The sequence below is a fragment of the Corvus moneduloides genome, chromosome 6, assembly GCF_009650955.1.
Source record: "Corvus moneduloides isolate bCorMon1 chromosome 6, bCorMon1.pri, whole genome shotgun sequence".
Classification (NCBI taxonomy): Eukaryota; Metazoa; Chordata; class Aves; order Passeriformes; family Corvidae; genus Corvus; species Corvus moneduloides.
Window position 1 is genome coordinate 53,782,920 of NC_045481.1, and position 21,583 is coordinate 53,804,502.

Consider the following 21,583-nt stretch of genomic DNA (forward strand, 5'->3'; position numbering starts at 1 on the left):
TGGGGGCGGGCGGGAGATGGCGGCAAGCAGTGGCTGGGCAGCCTGTGTCATGGATGCTGAGGTGAGAGGCCCCCTGAGCAGGCACAGCTCTGAGGGGGCTCCTCACACCCCTGCTGAACCCCGAACCCCAGCTCAGCCCCACAGGGCAATGGTGCTGGGGCTGTGCCACCATGTTTCCCCCTGGAAGCAGTGGGAGCGGCTGCTGCGTCAGGCCCTCAGGGAGGTCATCCATCATCCTGGCCCGGGAAAAACACATGAAAATGGAAAATGGTCGAGAAAATAACACAACCTTTTATAGACATGTTGGTGTCAGTCAAGGGCCCTGTGTCACTGCAGTGGAGAATAATCTTGAAAGGAATGAGAAGGAGGTGTCTTTACAAACAAACTGTGGGCCTGCTTGTAGATAAAGCCAGATACTGAGAGGTGAAAGAAGCAATGGGTGGAACCATAAATTCCATAGGAATTCCACTAATTGACACAGACTGTTGCTCACCCAAGGCCATGCTGAATTCCTGGACTTAGAGAAAAAGAACAGAGACACAAAGAAAAAGAAGTGGGGAGGATGCACATTAGAAGGGGGTCTGTATTAAGCGATTTGGGAAGTCTGTACCTCTCAAGTACCTCAGCCAATGGGGAAAGAGAGAGGGAAATGCGACCGGGAAATTAGGATAAAAAGGAAGCTGTGTCCTCTAGCAATCTGAGAGACCCCACGGGAAACACCCATGGCCTCTTCCTTTATTCAAATCAAGTTACAGAACTCCTCTGTCTCCTTTACGGACATAAACCTCGGACATCGTGGATTAATTTTCCTGACAGATTCATCCCTGAGACCCATAATACCGATACCCTTGAATGTTCCAACTTCAATGTGAATATTGCAGGAAGCTTCTGCATTCCATTCCCTAGTACAGCAACAAGACAAAATTCTCACCCACCCTGGATCTTCACAAAATAGTGTACAAGGTTTAAACAAGCCTGGTGGTTTGAGGGGCACCGTCTGCCCAAAAAGCCCAACTCTGCATCCAGATGAAATAAACATCACAAACAGATCAATGAACAACACATGCACAGGACATTGTCCAGTTGCATTGGACCTGCAATTAACTCAGCAATGGAAAAGCATAGGCCCGAAGGTCTCATGAGAGAGTGCAAAATGTATTGAACACTTTCTAGAAGGCACCCACATCATTATTTAAAGGTGTGGCTCAGCTAAGGAGCAATACCAATAAGGCCCATAGACAAAAAGCCTGGACTTTTTTCTTTAAAAAAACTCAACTATCTAAAGTATGGTTCAGTATGACTTCAGCCTGCCACTTTCTGTTGAAAAAGGGTCAACTAAGTCTACACTCTAAGATATAAAGAGCAGTTAAATATATTAAGGAGATTGAACACACAGTATCATTTTCCCGCTGAACCTCAGCCACAGAAGAAGCTTCTCTCTGTCCCAGGAGCTGCAGGGAATTTGGGCAGGTGAAATGGTATCAGAGAATCGCTGTAAATTCAAGGGCAGAAAGAGAAGATCTACCATTAAAAGGCAGAAAAAAGGGAAAGGTTTCAGAAAACATCTCTGCAGTCTAACTAATAATTATTTCCAATTCCCCAGTGAGAAGAACAGGAACCTGCAGCAATCAAGGCCGCACAGTCCACAACAGCGAGAGCTCAGCACATCCAGAGAGGCAATTCCAGCATCTAAAATAAAAAAAAAAAGAAGAAAAAGTTGAATTATTTCAATAATAAACTTAATTTTAGTAATTTATTTTAAGTGTTTTAAAGTTACCTTAAGTTCTTAACACCAAACCAATCTCTGCTCTTGATTTTGGCTCACAAGAAGCCAATGGTCACACAGGCCCTGCTTGCGGAATTCCTGATCCAAACCCTTGCCTTCCCTGTGATGCCTTAAGAGGCCTCCTAGACACAGAGACTAGACAGGAGTAAGGGAATAAAAGTAGGTACTTATTTTAAAGGCCTTCAAAGGTACCCCCTGGGGGCCAGAGGCTATTGCCAAGATGGACCCCAAGATGGACGACAGGTCACGAGTTCTTCACACTTTTATAGGTTTGGTTCATTTCCATATCAGGGCTAATTCTCCAATTAAAGCTTCAGTTTTGCCCTCAGCTTACCCTCCCCTTAGCGGCTCTTTGGTTTATATTTTTGGGCCTAGGACAGCCTAAGTGTCCTTGAAGAGCAGGCCCAGAGAGGCTTTGTTATGTCTACCTAGCACGAGAGCAGAAATTAACAGGCTACAAGAAACTTTCAGAGTTACACACTAAGCAGTACAGAATTTGAAAAATATAAAAGTTAAAACCTAAGGCATCACCTGCCCAGCACTGAGGGAAATCTGACAGAGGATTAATAAAGAACCTTTGCTGAGAGCAGTCATCACCACAGGCCTTCAGGCTTGGCAAGATTTTGTAGCGAACAAACCCAAATTCAATTCCTGAATCTGAATCTCTGACAAGTCTTGTTAGAAAGATACCAGTCAGTAAATCAGACCACAGAATTAAAAGGAAGGAGTAACAGAAGCTTTTCCAGGAACAGCACAAGTTCCTTTTCTCCCTCACCAGTCTGGGACTGTAGGACCAAATCTTGCCACCAAGAGACAAGAGAGTTGTTATTAACACTTAAACCTCTCAAACATTGTTATTTCTCAGAGAACTGTTCCAGCACTGAGCTACTCCCATGTGCCTGCAGTGCTTTGGGGAGGGGCAAGATGATGTCCTACTTCTGGCTGGAAAAATTTCAAGATAATAAAAAGTAATTTCCCTTCTCTCTCTCTGACCCACAGCCAAAGCAGCTGTATAGAACAACAGGGGGTATTTATGGGAGGGCTGATTCACTTGGGAAAGAAACCCAAACCCTAAAGAAACAAAACCACCCCAAATTTCAACCTGGAAAGATGCTGCTTCCTGAATGGAAGCACACACAACTCTGTTAAGCCAGACAGGAGATCAGAGACCAGAAAAAGCCAAAAGATGGGCTCTGCTTCGATACACTCTCTGATTGATAATTCCAAAGGAAATTCCCCATGGATCGTAAGCAATCACCTCTAATTTTTCCTCTGGAATCATTACTGCCTTGGCTTTCTGTGGAAGTGTTTCAAACATCCGTGGAGGGTTCAGGGGCTTGGCTGGGTTGTTTATGGCTCATCCTGACAGGTCCAGGCCAAAGCCAAGCACCTCCATCACTGCTCCAGCCTGTTTCAGGGAAATATGGATATAGTTTATAAATACTCCCCTTCCCTGCAACTCAGTCCCTCACTGCACATTCAGGGAGTGGATTTACTCCATCCTTTGTTCCCAACAGCACCTCTCCAGCACAAATCCCACTTCTCACAGACACAAACGAAGCAGACCTAAGGCAATGGGTTCTAGCAGCAGCTGCAATTCCGAGCTCCCTGTTCCCTGGATTGCTCATCCAAGCACTCCCAGCAATCTCACCTCAGCCCAGAGACTCTCTGTCCTCAGAGGGAAACACAACCTGATGGGACACAGCTCTGGCACTGCATTTCCCCTTCCCTTCTCCCCTTTTCCAACAGACCAGGCTGCTGGAAATGGCATTCCCTAGGGAGTTCATCCCAGCAGAGAGGAGAAGACGAACTGGTGACTTACCCACACCATGAGCAGGACCAGGGGGGGCCTTGTTGGGTTTGGCTGCTCAAACACCAAAGCTTTTGGCAAAGATGGGGCGAGTTTAGTGATTTTTCCTGTCCTGAAAGAGAGCAGAAAAGGGAAGCTAATCCCACTGTGGAATCAAAGACTCCTGCATTTCATATTTCTGCTCTGATTGCTCACCATGGAGTTTTAGCCATTAAAAAAAAGGCAAGTGACACCAAATCAAAATAAAAGTGCCCTTTCCCAGCACTTTTATTCCAAGCATTAAAAGGATGCTCATTTTTCTTCTAGCATTGTTTCCCTAATTTTAGCAGAACCATTTTCATCCCAGACCCCACTCATCAGTTGTTCAATCCTTTGCCACTGGATTTGGACAAAGGAAGAGACACACCTGTATCACAGGAAATCATGGAGAGAAACCCCTCCAAAACCTGACAAAGAAAAACAACAGAAAATGCAGGAAGACACATCCCTTATTTGCATATATAAAAAGGAGGCTGTGTCCTCTAGCAATTTGAGAGACCCCACGGGGAAACACCCACAGCCTCTCCCTTTATTCAAATCAAGTTACAGAACTCCTTTTCTAAAGACTTCTCTGCATTTGGATGTTCTTTGCACTTGGCTTTCTTTAAAAGAATGGATTTGCTGCTAAACACATCTCAGGCCTATATTTGATCGGGATAAGGTGGGATGGAGATGAAGAGTCAGACAGGGAATAGCCAGGGAGATGCAGGGCCTGGGAACATCAAGGAGGGACAAGAGAAGGAACAGGGATTGTTTTCCTTGCTTAGGTCCATCAGTGCTGTGAGCTTGGAAAACACACAGTACCAGAGGGATCCAGGGCAGGAGCAGGATAACTCTGGGATGAGGGGAATCTGCTCCCACTCCAGGGCTGTGCTAGTGAAGGAGGGGAATTTTTTAGTGTTTTCATTACACACAAAACCCAAACCCAGCACCACTGAGCTGGACTTTAGTGAGCTGCAACACAAAGCAGCCCCTGGCCTTTGGGGGAACACAACATCACCAAGTCATGGAGCCAGAGGATGACATTTGGGAATAATCCTTGCTGCCTGGAGGCAATTCAGATGAGTGAGCCACAGCAACTGTGGGGTTTTCTGCTCTTCCTGCAGTGGCATCAGTCCAGACCATGAAACATTTCCTGGAATAGGCCCTCCCTATAAACGGGACCTACAGCAAAGCTCAAGCCCTCATTTAGAGACCCATGGAAAAGCAAAGGTGAGAGGGGATTACCTGGGACCCCATGGGACCGAGGTGAAAGGGATGAAGAAGCAGACAGCAAACAGCTTCCACTGCTTCTCACTCCAGCAAGGGGAACATCCCTGGAATTCCATGTCCAATGTCTCTCCCAAGCCCCACAGGTGAACAAACAGGTACTCCAAGACTGATCTCCTTTGTACTTCCAGCAGCACAGACCCACTGGGAGGAACTGGAATCCAAGGACACATGTCAGCAACTGTCTTCCCACTTGCTGCTCTCTCCTTTCCAGCGGGATGCAGGTGCCACCCCCCAGAGGCAGGAAAACTACCTTGCAAGCCAGTACAGAACCTGCCTGGAAAGCCCAGGATGCCAGGAGCCAGCAGCCATTTCTCCTGGATTTCCTGCTTACAGGCATTTTAAGCCTGCTTTGCCTCATGGGTGCTTTTCTGTCAAGGGCATTCCCATCTTTTCTTTAGCCTGAATAAAGGTTTGGAAAGCTGAGTTTCATGAGAACTGGTTCATATTTTGAATATTCTTAACTTGGAGTTTTCCCCTGGCACCAAAATCAGGGGGTAAACCCAACCAGGCCTTGAAGTGCCATAAGATCCCAGATATCCAATCCCCAGTTCCCTCAGCATTGGTTCATTGAAGGGTTAATTCAGCAAACTTAAGGGTTTGGCAATTTCATGATCAAAACACCAAGAAACCTGTGAAAAAGAAACTTAATCAAAACCAGCTAAAAGTGTTCCCAGCTGATGACTCACTGGAACAACTCATGAAAAAGGAGGTAGGATTGATTCAATACTCACAAACCCATCTTGCCAAGATCAGTGTTCTCTGCCCACTGCGGACACAGCAACCAGCAGGGACATTTCCCCCACTCTGGCAGAGACCTCCTCTCTCCACATCCAGGGAACTGCAGCCACTCAGGGAACGTCAACTTAGTCCTGGGCTGGAAATAGGAGAGGGACAAGGAATGTTTTTAAGTCATTCTAACCTCAGTGTCTCAATTCCATATTAATTATTTAAATGTTGTATTAAGAACCATAAGGACACAATGCTTGGAATTCTCAAAAGCGGCTCAGCTTGGCTACTTCAAGGACTTTCACACTCAGGGAGCTGATCGGTCCCAGATTTAAACCCCACATTTGACAGAAATCTGACAGAAATTTGATCTGGCTGCCAGCATTAGAGCTGGTCCCACACACAGACACACGAGGCTGCCGCCACTTCAGCAGCTCCCGGGGATATGAACACCACCCGCACCTCCCACCTTGCACAGCCCACAGCCCATCCAGCACTCACCGAGAGCTGCTGGGAGCTGGATTCTCCTGCTCCGCCTGCAGCTGGGAAACCCTGCCTGCAGCTCTGCCCCCCCACCTCTCACCTCCTGGGAAAGAGCAGCTGCATCCTTGCGGGCTGCTCCCGCCTCTGGGCGGCTGCCGCCCTTCGGGCAGGGGGATGGCTGAGGCAGCCCCGGTGAGTGCTCTTCCTCGATGATTTTGTGTTTTCCCACATTTCCCCGGGCCGCAGGGGAGCGCGGGGCGGCGGCAGCGCGTGCCCCGAGGGCTTCTCGTGGGAGCGGCGCGGCGCGACCGGTACAGAGGCGTCCCCGCCGCTGCCTGCCGGTGCTGGCGCGGCTCCCGCCCGCCCCCGGCGCCGCTGACCCCAGAGCCCGTGTCCACACACCGGGAAGCGCCACGGAAAATCGCGCTGAAAGCGCTGGATCGGCGTCAGGGTGGCGTTCAGGCAGCCGAATAGACGGAGCGGGGTCCTTCCTCCCTAACAGTGTTTGTCCCTGCCCAAGACGCATGCGCCTGACGCCGCCACCTTTGGAAGGTCAAATAAGCCGCGTGCCGAATCGCCATCTTTGGTGCGGCACCATGTGACGGCCTCCCTTCGTCGCCATCTTGGGTGCTGGCAGAAGCTACTTCCGGTCAAGCCGCCATCTTGGGTGTGGTAGCATTAAGGCCCCTCTGTCTATTCGGCTGCCTGAGCTCCGACGCCGACACCACGCTCTCAGCGCGATTTCCCGCAGCGTTTCCCGGTGTGAGGACATGGGCGGTGGGGTCAGCGGCGCCGGAGGCGGGCGGCAGCCGCGCGAGCGGCGGCAGGCAGCGGCGGGGACGCCTCTGGCGCGGTCCAATCGCGTCCGCCGTCTTGAGCGTCCTGTCGCGTGATAACAAAGCGTCACTTCCGCCGTCCTGGGAGCGGCGCGCGGGCCTCTCCGTTCGGCGGTTCCCGCCCGCTGCCCCCGGCCCGCATCGCCGGGCGACCGCGGCCCTGCTGCCCGGCTGTCATTCTTCTCAGTCACCGCCCCTCCTTGTACCGCCATGGCCCCGCTCAAGCACGGCCGTGTCCCTTTTCGCTCCTAACTGTCCTTCAGCCCTACCCTCCGTTCGCAGACATCGCCCCGCTCCTTGCCCCTGCCGCGCTCGGCCGTCACGGAGGCCGCCGCTGTCTCGTGTCCCCCGGCACGGGACTGCAGGGAGGGCCGGGGCGCTGTGTCGGGGGCGGCAGTGCCGCTCTCTGTCCCCAGGTGGCAGCGCCGCCGCAGAGGACACTGGTTCGGGGGACACTGGCCCCTGGGACACGGTTCGAGGCAGCGAGAGAACCGAGAGCGCTTTTTATTTCCTTCACGCCGATCATCTTTTCTTGAGTTTTCAGGCACTTGATTGCTTCATCCCTATATAGAAGCGCTGTGTCATTATTTTCAAAACCTACAGATCTCTGTTCCGGGTTTCTTATATTCAGGTACAGAAGATAGTAGATAGAGGGTGTATTTTGAAATGAATTTAGATATAAATTAGTGTTATTTGTCAATATATGTAAAAATGAAAACCCTGACAGGTTTTAGTATCCTACATACACCCCCTCCCTGTGAGTTTTCTGGCATTTTTGGGCTCCTCTGGGGGAAGGCACCCAGGATGGCCCCCGTCATTCCACACTCACCTGCTCCTCCACCGCATCGTGGCTCTCCCAGGACATTGGGGTGCCCCAAATGACATCAGAGCCCCTGAGCCTCCACCCCATCCCCCAGCCTTTTTTCCCCTCACCCCCAAAGACGGGACAAAACGAGTCAAACTGCCCTGGACAGCAGCGCGTCGCTTTAATAAAGCCATTTACATGTGTACATCCCCCCCCAAAAGGGGCTCTGCTGGCACAATAAAGGGGGACAGCCCCCAGAAGGGCTAAAGTTCCTCCCCAGCTCCGGTGTCGCGGGCTGCTGGCTGCGTGTCTCACGATGGTGCCGCGGCTCCCGCTTAGGCTCCGCTCCGTTCCTGCGCTCGGGGCAGCGGCAGGAGTTGTCTCATCCCTTCCCTACGGCGCTGCTGCTGCCCCTGGGAGGCTGGAGCACCGGGATCCCAATCTGCGCTCACGGACCCATCGAGCGGTGGGGTGGGAGCACCAGGGAAAGACGAGGAGAGGCAGAAAGAGGGAGTGGGAGCAGAGGGGACACAGGAAGAAAAGGAAGAACAGGGTGCAGGATGGAATTGAGAAAAAAACATCGGGCATGGGCAGCACGACAGAGAGGGATTAAAAAAGAATAGGGACAGGAAACGGGACAGGAGGATCCAGTGAGAAACAATGGCACAGGGAGCAGGACAGAGCAACAGAGAATAAAAAGGAACATGAATGAGGCACGGCAAAGGACAGAGAAAAAGATTGGTAAACACACAGGAAGGACAGAGGGATACCGAGACAAAGAGGGAAACAAGGACAGAAAAAGGAAATGACCACGGCAGGTGGGTGTGGGGGGAAGACGGGCAAGGTGTAGCAGAGGGATGGAGAAAGAGAGGGATGGGCAGCAGGACAGAGGGTTATCAAGAGAAGGATGCAATGAGGGAGAAGGACTGAGCAGCAGATACAGACAGGTACAGGCAAAAAGGACAGTGAGAGGGACAAAGAAATACAGTCACGGTGCAGGGCAAAGGAAAAAGGAGAGGAAGAAAGAAGGAAAGATAAAGATGCGGGCAGGGAGTGAGACACAGAGAAAAAAAATAGGACAGAGAACAGGAAGAGGGACTGACCAATATTTATTAAATAAATATTGAGGATTTATTTCTTAAAAGAAAAACAAAAACAAGAGAGAGTACCGCACTGAAAGGGAATGGGATGGGGAGCACTCCGGACAAGAAAGGAACACAAAAGACACACTGGACAGAGAGACGGACTGGAAAGTTGGATAGAAGGCTGAAAGAAAAACAGGAACAAACCCCAGGACTTACTAGAGAGTGTGGCTGATGAACGTGTCAGTAGACCGCCAGCTCGAACAGAACCACTTACTGTCACGGCTCCGCCTGGGACTCCTTAATTAGCATCTGTCTCTTGGCAGGGCCATAAACCCCCTGCTAAAACAGGAGGTGAAAGCTGATGGATGATGTGCACCTGGTTTGGTGCTGCTCAGCCCTAATCCCAGCCCGTGCCGCCAGTGAACACCCTGATCTCCGAACCTTTTCTCAGGGAAATTTCACCTTTATCCGTTCTCTTCCCCTCCCGGTGTCACAGTGTGCTGGGAATGAACATGATGAGAGGCTTCTCTGTTGCAGGTTCTTTGGAAATCCTACACTGACTTTGAGATTGAGCAAGAAGAGCATGAGAAAACCGGGAAAAGCGTGTGGCTCAGTTAAGGAGCATACCAACAAAGCCCACAGACAAAAAGCTTGGGGTGTCGCGGTTGGGTTTTTTTCCATTCTTCCTTTCAGTGACTTTTGCAAGCAAACTCTGAAGCTCACAAGCCACACGTGTCCCCCAGCGCCGCTTGCCGGGACTCGCTCCAGGCTGGCGCCGTTCCACGGTGCGGGGGGACCGGGAAGGCCACGGGAGCCACGGGACCGGCGGCACTCGGCGCCCGGGGGCAGCCCCGCGCACCCGGCACCGGGCGGAGCGCGGTCCCGGCGGGGAAGCGGCTCCTCCGGGGGCCCGGCGGCGCCCGAGCCCCGCGCACGGACCGGGCAGAGCGGCCGGGACCGGCGCTGCTCCGTGCCCGGCGCTGCTCCCGCCCGCCGGCCCGGCAGCGCTCGCCTCGGCTCCGCACGGCTCGGCTCTGGCAGTCCCTGTCGGCAGCCAACCCCCAAATTCCCATTCCACCTCCGAAGTTCCCCAGGGGCCAGGAGTGCTCCCGCGCAAGAGGTTTGGTGCCGGGGCACGGGCAGAAACGCCCTCAAATGCAGCGGCACACCCCGATTTAAACCCTTCAAATGCTGGAAGAGCTGGAGTTTCCTTCAATTTAACCCCGGAAACTGAGGCAACAGGGGGTGTTTACCTCAATTTAAAGCAATACAGCGGCAAATAAATGGGTTCTCCCCTCCAATTTAATCCCCTAATATATCAGAAAAAGAGGGTTTTCCCTCAATTTAAATCTCTCAAAAGATGGAAAAAGGGGAACCCTCAATTCAGACCCTTAAAAAGCAGGGACAACAGGGCTTCCCCCTCAATTTAAACCTTAGGATGATGAAAATGGGGGGCTACCCTCATTTCAAACCCATAAAATGGCAATATCCGTTCTTTTCCCTTCCATTTAAAATGGAACACGGGGATTCCCTGTCAACTGATACCCCAACACTATGGAAAAGGCAGGTTTTCCTTCAATCAATACCCTTAAAATGACAGCTGAAGGGAGATCCCTGCCCCCCAGTTCAAACACAGACAATAATGGAAGAGGAGTTTCTTCCCTCAATTTAAACTCCTTTTGTCCTCATAACCCCCATTTTTCCTGGGGGCACTGGGGAGGCTCTGAGGGCACTTGGGAGGGACTGGCAAGATGAAATCGAAAGGGGAAAGGAGAAAGATCCCCCTGCAAATCCACACACTGGCTCACCCACTCCTGCCTGGCACAAAGGTTTGTCCCTCGGCACCTCCTTTAAGCAATGCTCCACATCCAAGTACATCCAGGTGCTCCCCCAGGCCCTGTGAGATGCTCTCATCGTTGTTCCATAAGAGGCCCCCCAGGAGCCCACCATAAGCCCCTCTCCTCCAGCATCTCCATGCAAAAGTGAGCTGAGGAAACCGCTCCTAAAGCAGCCCCCATCAGGAACTGCCCTCTCCTCATCCTCACAGCTCACACCTGGGCTGTTGCCAGTCTGAGTGCAAGGGCAGGTGCACAAAGGAGCTCATTCCCTCACTCCAGGAGCTCCCAGCAGTTCCACACCCTCTTTTCTCCCATGCTGATCATTTCTCCAAGAATGGAGCTGTGCATTTCAATTCCCTTCTCTTTTCTCCGACAATTCCCACCAGTCCAGACCTAAAGCTGACACAAGGAGTGCTTGGTGCCCACAAATCCAAATCCAGACCTTGCCATCCCTAAACCAGAAACTCCGAACACACAATCCTGGAAAATTTGCATTAATTCAAACCTAACATTGAGGACACACCGAATACTTCAAAATTCCCAAGAAACGTCCTGTTGCCTTCAACTCCCAGGGGTTTTTGCTTTGAACTCATGTGGATTTGGGGATCAAGGAATTTCCCTGAAAAAACCTGCACGGTGCATGCTGGAATCCTCGATCCCGTGAATCCAGGGAGTGTTAAAAGCTTAGTCCAACCTGGGCCCCCATAAATTTTTGCCAAATATCCCCCAAATCCTCAGGATAACAGAACCCTCTGGTACTGCATTTTTAGTTTATTCCCAGTGCTGGGCTCTGAATATGGGCTTTGGGGGAACAAGACCATATCAAGTTAGAGAGCCAGGGGATGACATTTGGGAACAATCCTGGCTGCCTGGAGGCAATTCAGGCCCCACAGCTCAGGCAGCGGCACAAAGTCAGTGCAGACAAATGATCCACAGGAGGAGCTGTGGGATTTCCTGCTCTTCCTGCAATGGCATTTATGGCTGAGCAGTTCAGAACAAGGCCTGATGCCGTGGTTTGACACTGGCCAAACGTCAGGGGCCCACGAAAGTCGCTCACTCACCCTCCCCTGCCACAGCTGGGCAGAGGAGAGAAAAATTTCATGATTTTTCATGAAAAAGGCTTCAGGAGTTGAGATAAGGACTGGGAGAAAATACTCCAAGGGCAAAACAGGCTCAACTTAGAAGTACAAAGTGAATGTATTGCTAACAGAATCAGAGGAGGATAATGAGAAGTAAAATAAACCCTCAAACACCCCTTTTCTTCCCCCAGCCCCTCCCTCCTTCCCCCCGACAGCGCAGGGAGACAGGGCATGGGTGTTTGGTCATTTCAGCACCGAGATTTTCTTCCGCTGCTCCGGGAGAGGAGTCCTTCCCCTGTGAGCCTTGGGGTCCCTCCCACAGGAGACAGTTCTCCACGAACCTCTCCCACGCGGGTCCACTCTCAGCAGCAGCAGCAGCAGCCACCCCGCCCCTGCTGCAGCGTGAGTCCCTCCCACGGGCACACAGCCCTCCCTAAACTGCTGCGCCGTGGGTCTCTTGCACGGGGTGCAGGGCCCCAAGGACAGGCTGCTCCACCTGGAAGCGGGGCCCTCTCTCCCCACCGGGTCTTCCACTGGAACACAGCCTCCTCCAGGCATCCACCTGCTCTGCCACGGGCACCATCTCCCCCACGGGCTGCAGGTGGATCTCTGCATCCCCCGTGGATCCCCATGGGCTGCAGGGGCACAGCTGCTTCACCATGGTCGGCACCACGGCCTGCAGAGGCACCTCGGCTCCGGCACCTGGAGCACCTCCTGCCCCTCCTTCTCCACTGACCGTGGTGTTCCATGTTGCTTTCCTCACATATTCTCAACACCTCCTCTTCTCTGACTAGAAGGCAAAACTGTGTGACTTAGTTTTGATTTTCTTCTTAAATATGTCATCACAGAGGTGTTACCAAGGTCTCTCATTGGCCCAGTTTTGGCCAGTAGCATGTCCATCTTCAGAGCCATTAGCCATTGGCTCTGCCAGACATGGTGGAAGGTTCTAGCATCTTCATCCAGAAGCCACCCCCATGGCCCCTGCTACCAAAAACCAGGCCATGCAAAACCAACATGTTGGTGTAAACTGAAGCCACGATAAGAATAAAGTGCTGTAGCAGTTAAAACACTAATTAGCTAGATGGGGTGAAAAAAGTCTTATTGTGTTGGGATTTAGGATTGTTTAACCATGAATTAATTCTGGATTGATTTTTAAGTAAACTACCTGATGAATAGTAAGATGTGTTACCATCTGTGCCTCGAAGATACATACATGACTATTCAGTGTAGTCTTCATCGTCCCCTGGCTACTGAAAAATGTATTTGCCTACTCCTCCAAATTTCAAATTATATTGTATGACACCTATGATAGGTATTTTGGATGCCTCTCTGGTTTGGGATATATGAACTTATGCTGGGACTTCAATTTTTAAGTCTTTGTATTAACACATTGTTATTCTTGGAAAGTCTTTGACACTGGGTTTTTGGATTGGTGTCTTATAAAGCATTAGCAGTAAAGCTGTAAGCCTCATGAGAATCTGGATTTGGATGCTCTTATTAACTAGGAGTGTATTTCTTGAAAGGTGTTGTTACTGAGAGTTGTGAACATTTGTGTGATGGTGGTGTACAGCAGAGCTGGGATGATGTGTCTCCCCTCATGTCTTCTTTTTGGGATGGCTCTCTGTGTAGGTCTGGAATTTTTCTTATCCTAAAGGTTAGAAAGTACAAAAATGGGAGTATTTCTTCATCTGTCTTTGTACAGATTTGATCTAAAATGATCCCTTTTTCTAGAAATCTCTAAGCATCATGATCTATCTATGCTCTGTGGTGTAACAGTTTGAAATACGCTCACTTATATGTAAAATAGTAAATAGCATTGCTCCTTTGTGTGCTGTAACGTTAGATCTACTGCCTTACTTGTTTGTAGTCACTAGGATCCAACTCCTTGAACAAAATAATTGAGAGGAACTGCCCTGAAGAATGAAAATAAGGACTGTTCCAAAACAATAAATAGGTTTGAATTCTTTTAAGACATTACTTCATCTTTTATTGGATTTTTAATCTTGCTCTGCTTTCTTACATATACAGCATGTAAAAGAAAGAATACATGGATTTATCTCTTGGAGAGTATATTAGGAGCACAGCTCAAAGTGTGATACAATGTCACTCATCACAATTGCATTCTCACATTGATGTGTACCTGAGCCCAAGTAAAATATTGTTCTTAGTTGATAAGCAAGTATGTGAAATTGCATATGTTTATTATTCTTATCTAGGAAAAAAGGTTACCTTAATTCATATATTCATGTAATTATATTTCCCTTTTTTTTACATATGCTGGGAATTGCTATTTGTTCCTGGTATTTCCTACATAATTTTGAATCAAAATATCATGGTGAGGAATCTGTCTGTTATTTCTGTCTTGCGAGATCAATATGACCCTGTACTGCCTTTTGAAACTGTCTGATTTAGTAGGAAGCCTTTTATTTGTGACTGTCAATGTGGAGAAACACAACTTTGGGGTCTGTGACAGACTGCACAATGAGTTATAAAATTGGCTCAAAAGAAAGTATTTGCTTCTAGAACACATTTCTGAGACATTGCCATTAGTAGGATATAAAATTTTCCTGCTACACTCTGTGTTCCACAATGGTTATTACAGAGGTTGCCATTCTTATTCTTATACTAGTCTAAACTAGTATAGAAAAACAACTTGAAAATTGTGATTGATAATACAGCAAATTGAAGGAGAGCGTGTCTGCTCTCCTAATGTTTCAGTCTTCTGATTTGATTTCTGTGAGAAGCTTCTCCACTAGTGACAGGTAAATCCCCAAACTAATTTATTTACTTTGTCTTCAGCTACATCATTGAAAAATAATCTTGTTTGGGTTTCATTTTTGTTTAGGGTTCCCCCCTCCCCCGTGAACTTGTGCTCAAGTAAATATTACATTGGTGGTTTCAATCTTGGCCCTTTGTAATATTATGCAAGAGAACGATTTCTTAACAACAACAAAAAATTACCCATGGGAATTCTACAAGCAAAATATGTTCATTTTACATATTGACAATTCAGATCTTAAAATAAAAAAATGTGTGTTTTAATTGTGCTTTGGTTTTTTAACTAAACCAGCATAGACTCTCCACTTGCATCCTACTGCTGAAAGGAAAAGAAAGATGCAAAAGCATATATGAAGGGTATTATTTCTGAATTTATTCAAATTCAAAGAAGGACGTAGGAATAAAGTCTTGGATATTTTAGGAAGTTCATTTAACTAATTGGTGTATTTTTAAGGAGAAGATGGTTCTTTCATTTTTATTTCTGGGGAACTGCTCTTGCACAAAGGAAGAAGCTACATAATGTTCAGGGTGCTTTTATGGCAAGTATTTGAATTTTCTGAAAAGAGAGACATTGGATAAAATTTGGCTCAGCATCTGAACTTAGAGCTGTTTTATTTGAACATGGCTTAAGATTTTTTGAAAATCACCTGCTAGTTCACAAATGCTTCTCTCTGAAGTGCCAGCTGTCAGTCCAATGCATATCCTTATCTTTATTTATAAACTAGAACTATTTTTGCACGAAGATTCCATGGGCATGAGATGTCTATAATCATATAATTACACTGAGATGTATGTACGTTTCAAGTTAAATACTGAGGACTAGTAAAAGAACAGAAGTTTTCCTTCAAGTCAAATCTTTATGTATAGGCCTGTTTAGTATTCTAAAAGCTCTTCTGAAAAAATAAAAAAATTTCTCAAGTAGATTTTTAGATTAGCTTTTCTTTATAGGCTACAGAAGTATAAATAAAAGGATGTGGTTGGGTGCAGAGACAAAGCACTGCTGGCATCTTAGGACTGTTATCAAATTGAGAACAACTATTAGTTCTGCCCTCTTGTCTTCTAAAGTTATTCCATGCATGTCTTATACAGATGTTTCTATGTGTTTGTCCACTTATCTCTGTCTCTGCACTTGATAACAGTTACTTAAACCACAGAATTTTAACTAGTTGTGGGAAAAGAAACAAACATTTTTGTATCAGTTATCTCAATTTCAGCAGTGGAATCTGAGATGTGAAATTTGCATCAGGGTCATCTGTGTCAGAATTCAGAAAGGGTGGTAATATATCACAACGTTAAACACAGAGAAGCAGGATAAGAGGGTAAAGACAATCCATGTGCCCAGGGATATTAGTAAAATTAGATAATGACTTCTCCATGAAGCAATTTTTGAATGAAAAATGTTTCTGTTAACTTGAAAGCTACAGAATAACTTAACTTGCCTTTGCAGCACTTTGCATGTGACTCTAGCTCATCTCTTGGCATCAGCATCCAGATATTTCGTGAGAAAATAGGTGACCTGAGCAGCAACTAGACTGGAACTCTGGCAGCAATTCAGTCTACCAGCTGAGCCACAAGACCTAGGAGCAGTATTAAGAGGGAAATTATTTTGTACTGAAGACATATGCTTCAGTGTACACGTTCGTACACTGTGTGAAGTATTGTATTTTAAAATGCAAATGTAAATTTTGGACAGAGATGAATTCTTTAAAACCATATGTTTGAGATGGAGGCTTGGGGGGCACGACTGAATGGGCATAAATAGAAATAAGAGCAGTTCACACTGCTCGTAAAGTTCACCACAAGGAAAGCTATGCATTGGAGCAGGCTACCCACAGAGGTGGTGCCGTCTCCATCACTGGAGTTCCTCACGGCCTTGCTGGACAAAGCCCTGAGCAGCCTGGTCCGATCTTGCAGCTGCTCTGGCTCTGCTCTGGAGCCTGGTCTGTGGGACCTCCTGAGGTCCCTTCTGCCCCAAGTTGTTCCATGATTCTGTCACAGAACCCTGCAGAGCAGCCAGCCTGACTCTGTGCACCAGCACACACGTCCTCACTTTGGAATTCTGCAGTGTTTTTGGCACATGTCTGATTCTCCTTGGGAGATATTCTTATCTTTAAAACATCATTGCCATGACTATCTGTGCATGCACTTTAAGGAAATCAGTTTCTGGGGAAATGAGCAGTTCCCAGTTGAGGGTGTGAATTTCAGATGGTCAATAACTGGGTCTTCTATGGCCTTTGGCCTAGCCATGAATTTCACAGCAAAGGCTGCAAAGACACTGGAACAGACTTGTCTCTGGGTTTCTCAGTCCCTGTGGATTGATTTTCAATACCTGTGGATAGATTGCTGAAAATCTCTAGGTGCTTGTTGAACTCCAGGAGGGATTTTACCAGAGAAGACTTTCTTGGTTGATCTTCCAACCTATACTCTGAATTTTGAATTTAAAGCATTAAAGAACATAAAATTGAATTAAGTTGGTTTTTTTCCCCCATGTCAGTAAAGGTTTTTACCTTTGAAGAACTTCCATAGTCTTTTGCAGGTGGCATATGCTTGTCTCTGATGATTTTGCAACTTTCCTCTTCAATACTGTTTTCATTACATGGTATGACTTATATTTTATCAGTATTTTATCAGTACTAAGTGTCTGTACAGTGCAGTTCAGATAAATATATCACAGCCCATAATCAGGTCTCAAAGATTTTCCAGAATATCTGAAGGGAGAGGTATAATCAAGCTTTCAAACACCACAGTCACTTAGAGCTTGGTCTGTCAAAGTACTTGTAAGCAATTTTTTTAACAGTATCCTTTTCCATCTCCTTTCACATAAGATAGATTTTATTCCTGCTATCAGATTAAAAACACACACCTCTGTTTAGTACCTGTAGGTAATGGAATTGCATTGTTTCCTTTGAAACCACATATGTGCTTAGGCTGCAGCCCTTGAAAGAATTCCTGATTGCACCGTAATTTTGTGTGTCAGAGGAAGTTACTGCTGCTGGTAGGCTCTGTGCTGATCTTTTGGAGAAAAAAATAGTATTGAAGGATAAATCCAATGGAAAGCTCAGACAATAGATTCATTTGAAAGTTTCACAGGTCTTAATTTTGTCAGTTTTCACTTTCTTTGATTTTTTAATTTTTTTTTTTTAAGTGAAAGTCTGGCTTTCAGCAAAAATTTATTTAAAAGTTTAGTGGGCCATCCATTCACCCCAAATCTGGTACCAGTTCTCCTTTTGACTCCATAATGATTCAGAAAATTTACAGTCATACCTTTTGAACTTTTTCTGATCTCAGTGGTAGTGCTGACAAAATTTAAAAGCCTATGCTTTGGACAAAGAAAACCTTTTTATAGATCTCATCATGTTGGTTTAATTGTGGGAAAGATGTATTAGTTGGAAATAGATTCCATTAGGGAAAGTAAGATCAAAGTAATTATTCTTTTACCTTCTGATCTTTTTGTACTTCCAATTTGGAGGGAGTGATACCATTTTCTTCTCCATCAGATGTGGAAAGCAGAGGTTTTGCTGTATAACATGGTACAATATGCAACAACTCAGCAGTCAGGGAGCTGGGAGCCTCAGCTGTTGCTATGCAGCAGATCTCACCTCTTTCACCTTTGCTTCATTGAAACAACTATTTTATTATTATGATTGAACCCTATTCTCAAAAGAATCTATGTTAAAGAATGCTTGATATATCAGGCTTCCTTTGGAAAAAATCAGGATATCCCATTTTCGTGTGAGAAATAGACATGAACTTTTCCTCTGCTGTTACGGATCAGCAGAGGTGTCCAATAGGTGAGTTTCCCTGGGATTGATGAAGGGCTATGGAGAAATGTCTCGACTGCAATTGTATTTCTGTAGCCTTTCCCAGCCACAGCAGTAGGAAAAAAGCTATTAATTTCATTTTTCCCCCGAGTTCCTTGAGAAAGGAAGGTGACTGTAAGTCTGGCTGTGGGGCTTTGGAGGTGGCATTTGAGAAATAAGTCAGCATAGTCTTGGGGTGGCACAACGTGTTTTTCTCAGAATATGGATGACAGTGTCCAAAACTTAAACAAGATTTCAAAAAAACCATGTCTACTTATTTTCAAACTCTGTTAGAAGGTGACAGATTGAGTGTAATGGGATGAAGCTGAGGAGAAGAGATTATATTAAATGTCAGAAATAAACCTCTGTTCTATTTTGGAGTAGTTTCCCATGGGAAGTGTGGGATGCTTCATATCTTTGAAGTTGTGTTTAAAATGAGACAGGGCTAGAAAACACAGTACAGTACAGTAAATGAGTAATGCATCCTGCCCTAGGCGAGAGAAGAAAAATAGGCTTGCTTGGTGCTTTCCAAACCTGATTTCTCACATTTTATAAAATGAATTAAACAGTTTTTCAGGAATAAAAATACTTTATTTGAAAAAATATTCTGCATCTACTCACAGAATGTGTTTTGAAGTTTTCTTCTTTGCAGCTGTAATTTAGTCTTATCAGCCATTCCATAAAATCCAAATGTCGTTGAATGTTGTTATAGTGTCACTTGGAAGATTACCCAGCAAACGAGATTTTATCTGTGGAAAATCTGATTTTCAGTTTTTGGAAGATATGGGAAAAGATTTGCATCAGGCATTCCTTTCACTTACAGTCCCAGCTGAGTCAACAGGAGCTGGCAGTTGCTGCCGGTGGGATGTTGGCTCACAAATATGAATTGTCTGGTCAGTCATGGCAAATCTCTTCTGCCTATTTGAAAGCCCTGGGCCCAGACTTTGCTGCTGTCTTTCTGTGGTTTATATAAACCCTTGACTACTTCGGTGTAGCTCTGTGACTGCCCACTCACATCTTAGAGCTTTGGATAGGGTTGGAGATTTTGGAAATGCTGCATAACTTTAAAAACGTCAAATTTAAAATATCAGGAATATATAATCTTAAATGGTATAAACTTAGCTTGGTTGCATTAGTCAGAGCAGGTTAGACTTGACTCATGGGAATCCTTTCTGTTCTGTCCAGACCTTGAACATACCATGCTACTTCACAGCACTTTAGAGCATCCTCCTTTTTTGTGCCTTCCTGTTTATTTTCTGTCCTTCACCTCGAGGGCAGGTGTTTTTCAAAGCATATTCACTTTGTTAGGATCTACATGCAAATGTAAAATGTTATTTGTACTTCATGCTCACTCTTTTTACACTTCCTAATTACACGAGGCAATCAAAATGAGTGAAAGCAGAGGCTTTAACCAATACTTATCTTGGTAATAAAAATGTATTGCATCAAACCTATTAAAAATAAATAGTAAAGGTGAGCTGGCTGAATTTGACATCAATAAAATTAATTTAGTCTAACCCAGGAAGGGAATCAGTAGAGAAATATCACTTCACCAAGATGTAAGTGGGCAGTAGAATTAAAAACAAGCATAATTTGGCATCTGATTGAGCCAGACTTCCTGTTATGTTCCTGGCTTTTACTTTAGCCTTATTTTGGTAGTTTGTATCCAGAACTTCTGGTGTTCATTTTGCTAGGTGAATGCAGTTGTGGCTCAGTGTGTTTTGCCAAAGATTCCATGAAATAAACCTTCTCAGTTTTTATCTGCCTTCCAAACATCCAAAATAGAGCAGTTGTGTGACTATGCCATGGTTTTGTGGTGATAGGTATTGGATGATTTCTTTTTTTTTGACACCTCCCACTAACATAGAACAACAGATGCTTTCAAGGCTGGTAGAACTTAGATAGCTAACACCCCAGCACAGTGTGTTCCTGGGTTAATAGAAAGGCCACTGACTCTCACACCCCAACATGTCACACCCTGCTCTTCACACCACAGGGTGCCTGGCCCTGATGATGGTGCAGAGAACAGCTGCAAAAAATGAATGGAGAGGTGAGGTGTCAGACTGGCAAAGGTGCATCTTGTGTAATGTTACCTTTTCTTGTAGCTGTGGTGGCCTGTGGTTGAAAAGGCAGTAAAAAAATGTTTTGTTTGCAAAGTGGTATTTTTTGTTACATCAAATGACACACAGCAAGATGTTCATATTTCACTCAAAACCAGTAGTTAGTGTGAGGGACTGAGAGTATGTAAACGTATTGACCTTTGTTATATGGCACTTACATATATACTTTCTGTGGTGTGCTAATGATATGTTTGTGTATCACTGAAGATAAAAAAAAAGTCTTAATATAATTAATGTCCAAAATACCCATTTCATAAATCACTGCACATATGGCTCTTGGAGGGTTAATTCATATACCCTGTACAAAACATCAGCAAACACATTTAAAACTTCTAATCAGAATTAATTCAAGATCTCCAATGCTGTGTTCAGTTTTGGGCCCCTTATTACAAGGAAGACATGAAGGTGTTGGAGCATGTCCAGACAGAGGCAACAGAGCTGCTGCAGGGTCTGAAGCACATGAGGAGCAGCTGGGGGTGCTCAGCCTGGAGAAAAGGAGGCTCAGGGGTCACTTTATCCCTCTCCACAACTGCCTGAAAGGAGGCTGTAGCCAGGTGGGGGTCGGCCTCTTCTCCTAGGAAACAAGAAATAGGACAAGAGGAAACAGCCTCAAGTGGGGAGGTTTAGATGGAATATTAAGAAATGCTTCTTTGCTGAAAGGTTTGCCAAGCACTCGAACTGTGCTGCCCAGGGAAGCGATTGTCACCATCCCTGGAGATATTTAAAAGAGGTACAGATGTGGCCCTGGGGTTCACAGTTTAGTGGTGGACGTGGCAGGGTTGGGTTCATTGAACTCAATGGTCTTAAAGATCTTTTCCAGACTTTTAGGTTTTTGTCTTTGCCTTGGGTTATAGGGGTTTGGAATGTACTGTTTTGTAAATAAAAAAAGAATTCAATATCTCCTTTTTACATTATGAAAGTTACCATGCATATCTGAAAATATGATTAAATTCCTCTTTTGAGGACATTTAATCCTCTGGGCCTCTGACATTGTAAAATCTTGATGTTCTTTGAGCCAACAGATCCAGATATTTTTCCTGGATTGTTGACTTTATAAAGATTTTTTTTCCCTTTAATGTTTTTTCTTTGTCTGAGGACCATATTATCAGACAGGCAAAAGATGAGC

The 21,583-nt window shown here is 46.0% G+C and overlaps 1 protein-coding gene and 2 long non-coding RNA genes across 5 annotated transcripts in view; 1 reads left to right on the forward strand and 2 right to left on the reverse strand.

Annotated features, from left to right (window-relative positions):
* Positions 1-270: 270 nt before the first annotated feature.
* Positions 271-6,883, reverse strand: LOC116445839. Its single transcript, XM_032112882.1, has 5 exons — positions 6,217-6,883; positions 5,639-5,781; positions 3,609-3,708; positions 1,620-1,689; positions 271-1,492 (listed from the first exon to the last, which is right to left on the reverse strand). The coding sequence occupies exons 1-4, from the start codon at positions 6,640-6,642 to the stop codon at positions 1,660-1,662; spliced, it is 699 nt and encodes a 232-aa protein (XP_031968773.1). The 5' UTR covers positions 6,643-6,883; the 3' UTR covers positions 271-1,492; positions 1,620-1,659.
* The window catches only part of LOC116445840, a 93,319-nt gene continuing 77,964 nt past the window's right edge, over positions 6,229-21,583 (forward strand). For both annotated transcript variants that reach the window (XR_004240895.1, XR_004240896.1), the window contains exon 1: positions 6,229-6,308. This is a non-coding gene — a long non-coding RNA (uncharacterized LOC116445840). The remainder of the gene's footprint in view (positions 6,309-21,583) is intronic.
* Positions 7,909-9,775, reverse strand: LOC116445841. 2 transcript variants are annotated; one of them, XR_004240897.1, is made up of 2 exons: positions 9,284-9,775; positions 7,909-9,181 (listed from the first exon to the last, which is right to left on the reverse strand). It is a non-coding gene; the product is annotated as an uncharacterized LOC116445841 (long non-coding RNA). The 2 variants fall into 2 exon arrangements; XR_004240898.1 differs by having other exon boundaries at positions 7,909-9,178; positions 9,284-9,774.

Excerpts from the sequence above, each read along its gene's own strand:
- LOC116445839 (XM_032112882.1), bottom strand. The coding sequence starts at position 6,642 with ATGCGTCTTGGGCAGGGACAAACACTGTTAGGGAGGAAGGACCCCGCT. Across the intron at positions 5,782-6,216 it reads CAGCTGCTCTTTCCCAGGAG|CCCAGGACTAAGTTGACGTT; the intron begins GTGAGAGGTGGG and ends TCCTATTTCCAG. Across the intron at positions 3,709-5,638 it reads GATCTTGGCAAGATGGGTTT|GACAGGAAAAATCACTAAAC; the intron begins GTGAGTATTGAA and ends GCTCTCTTTCAG.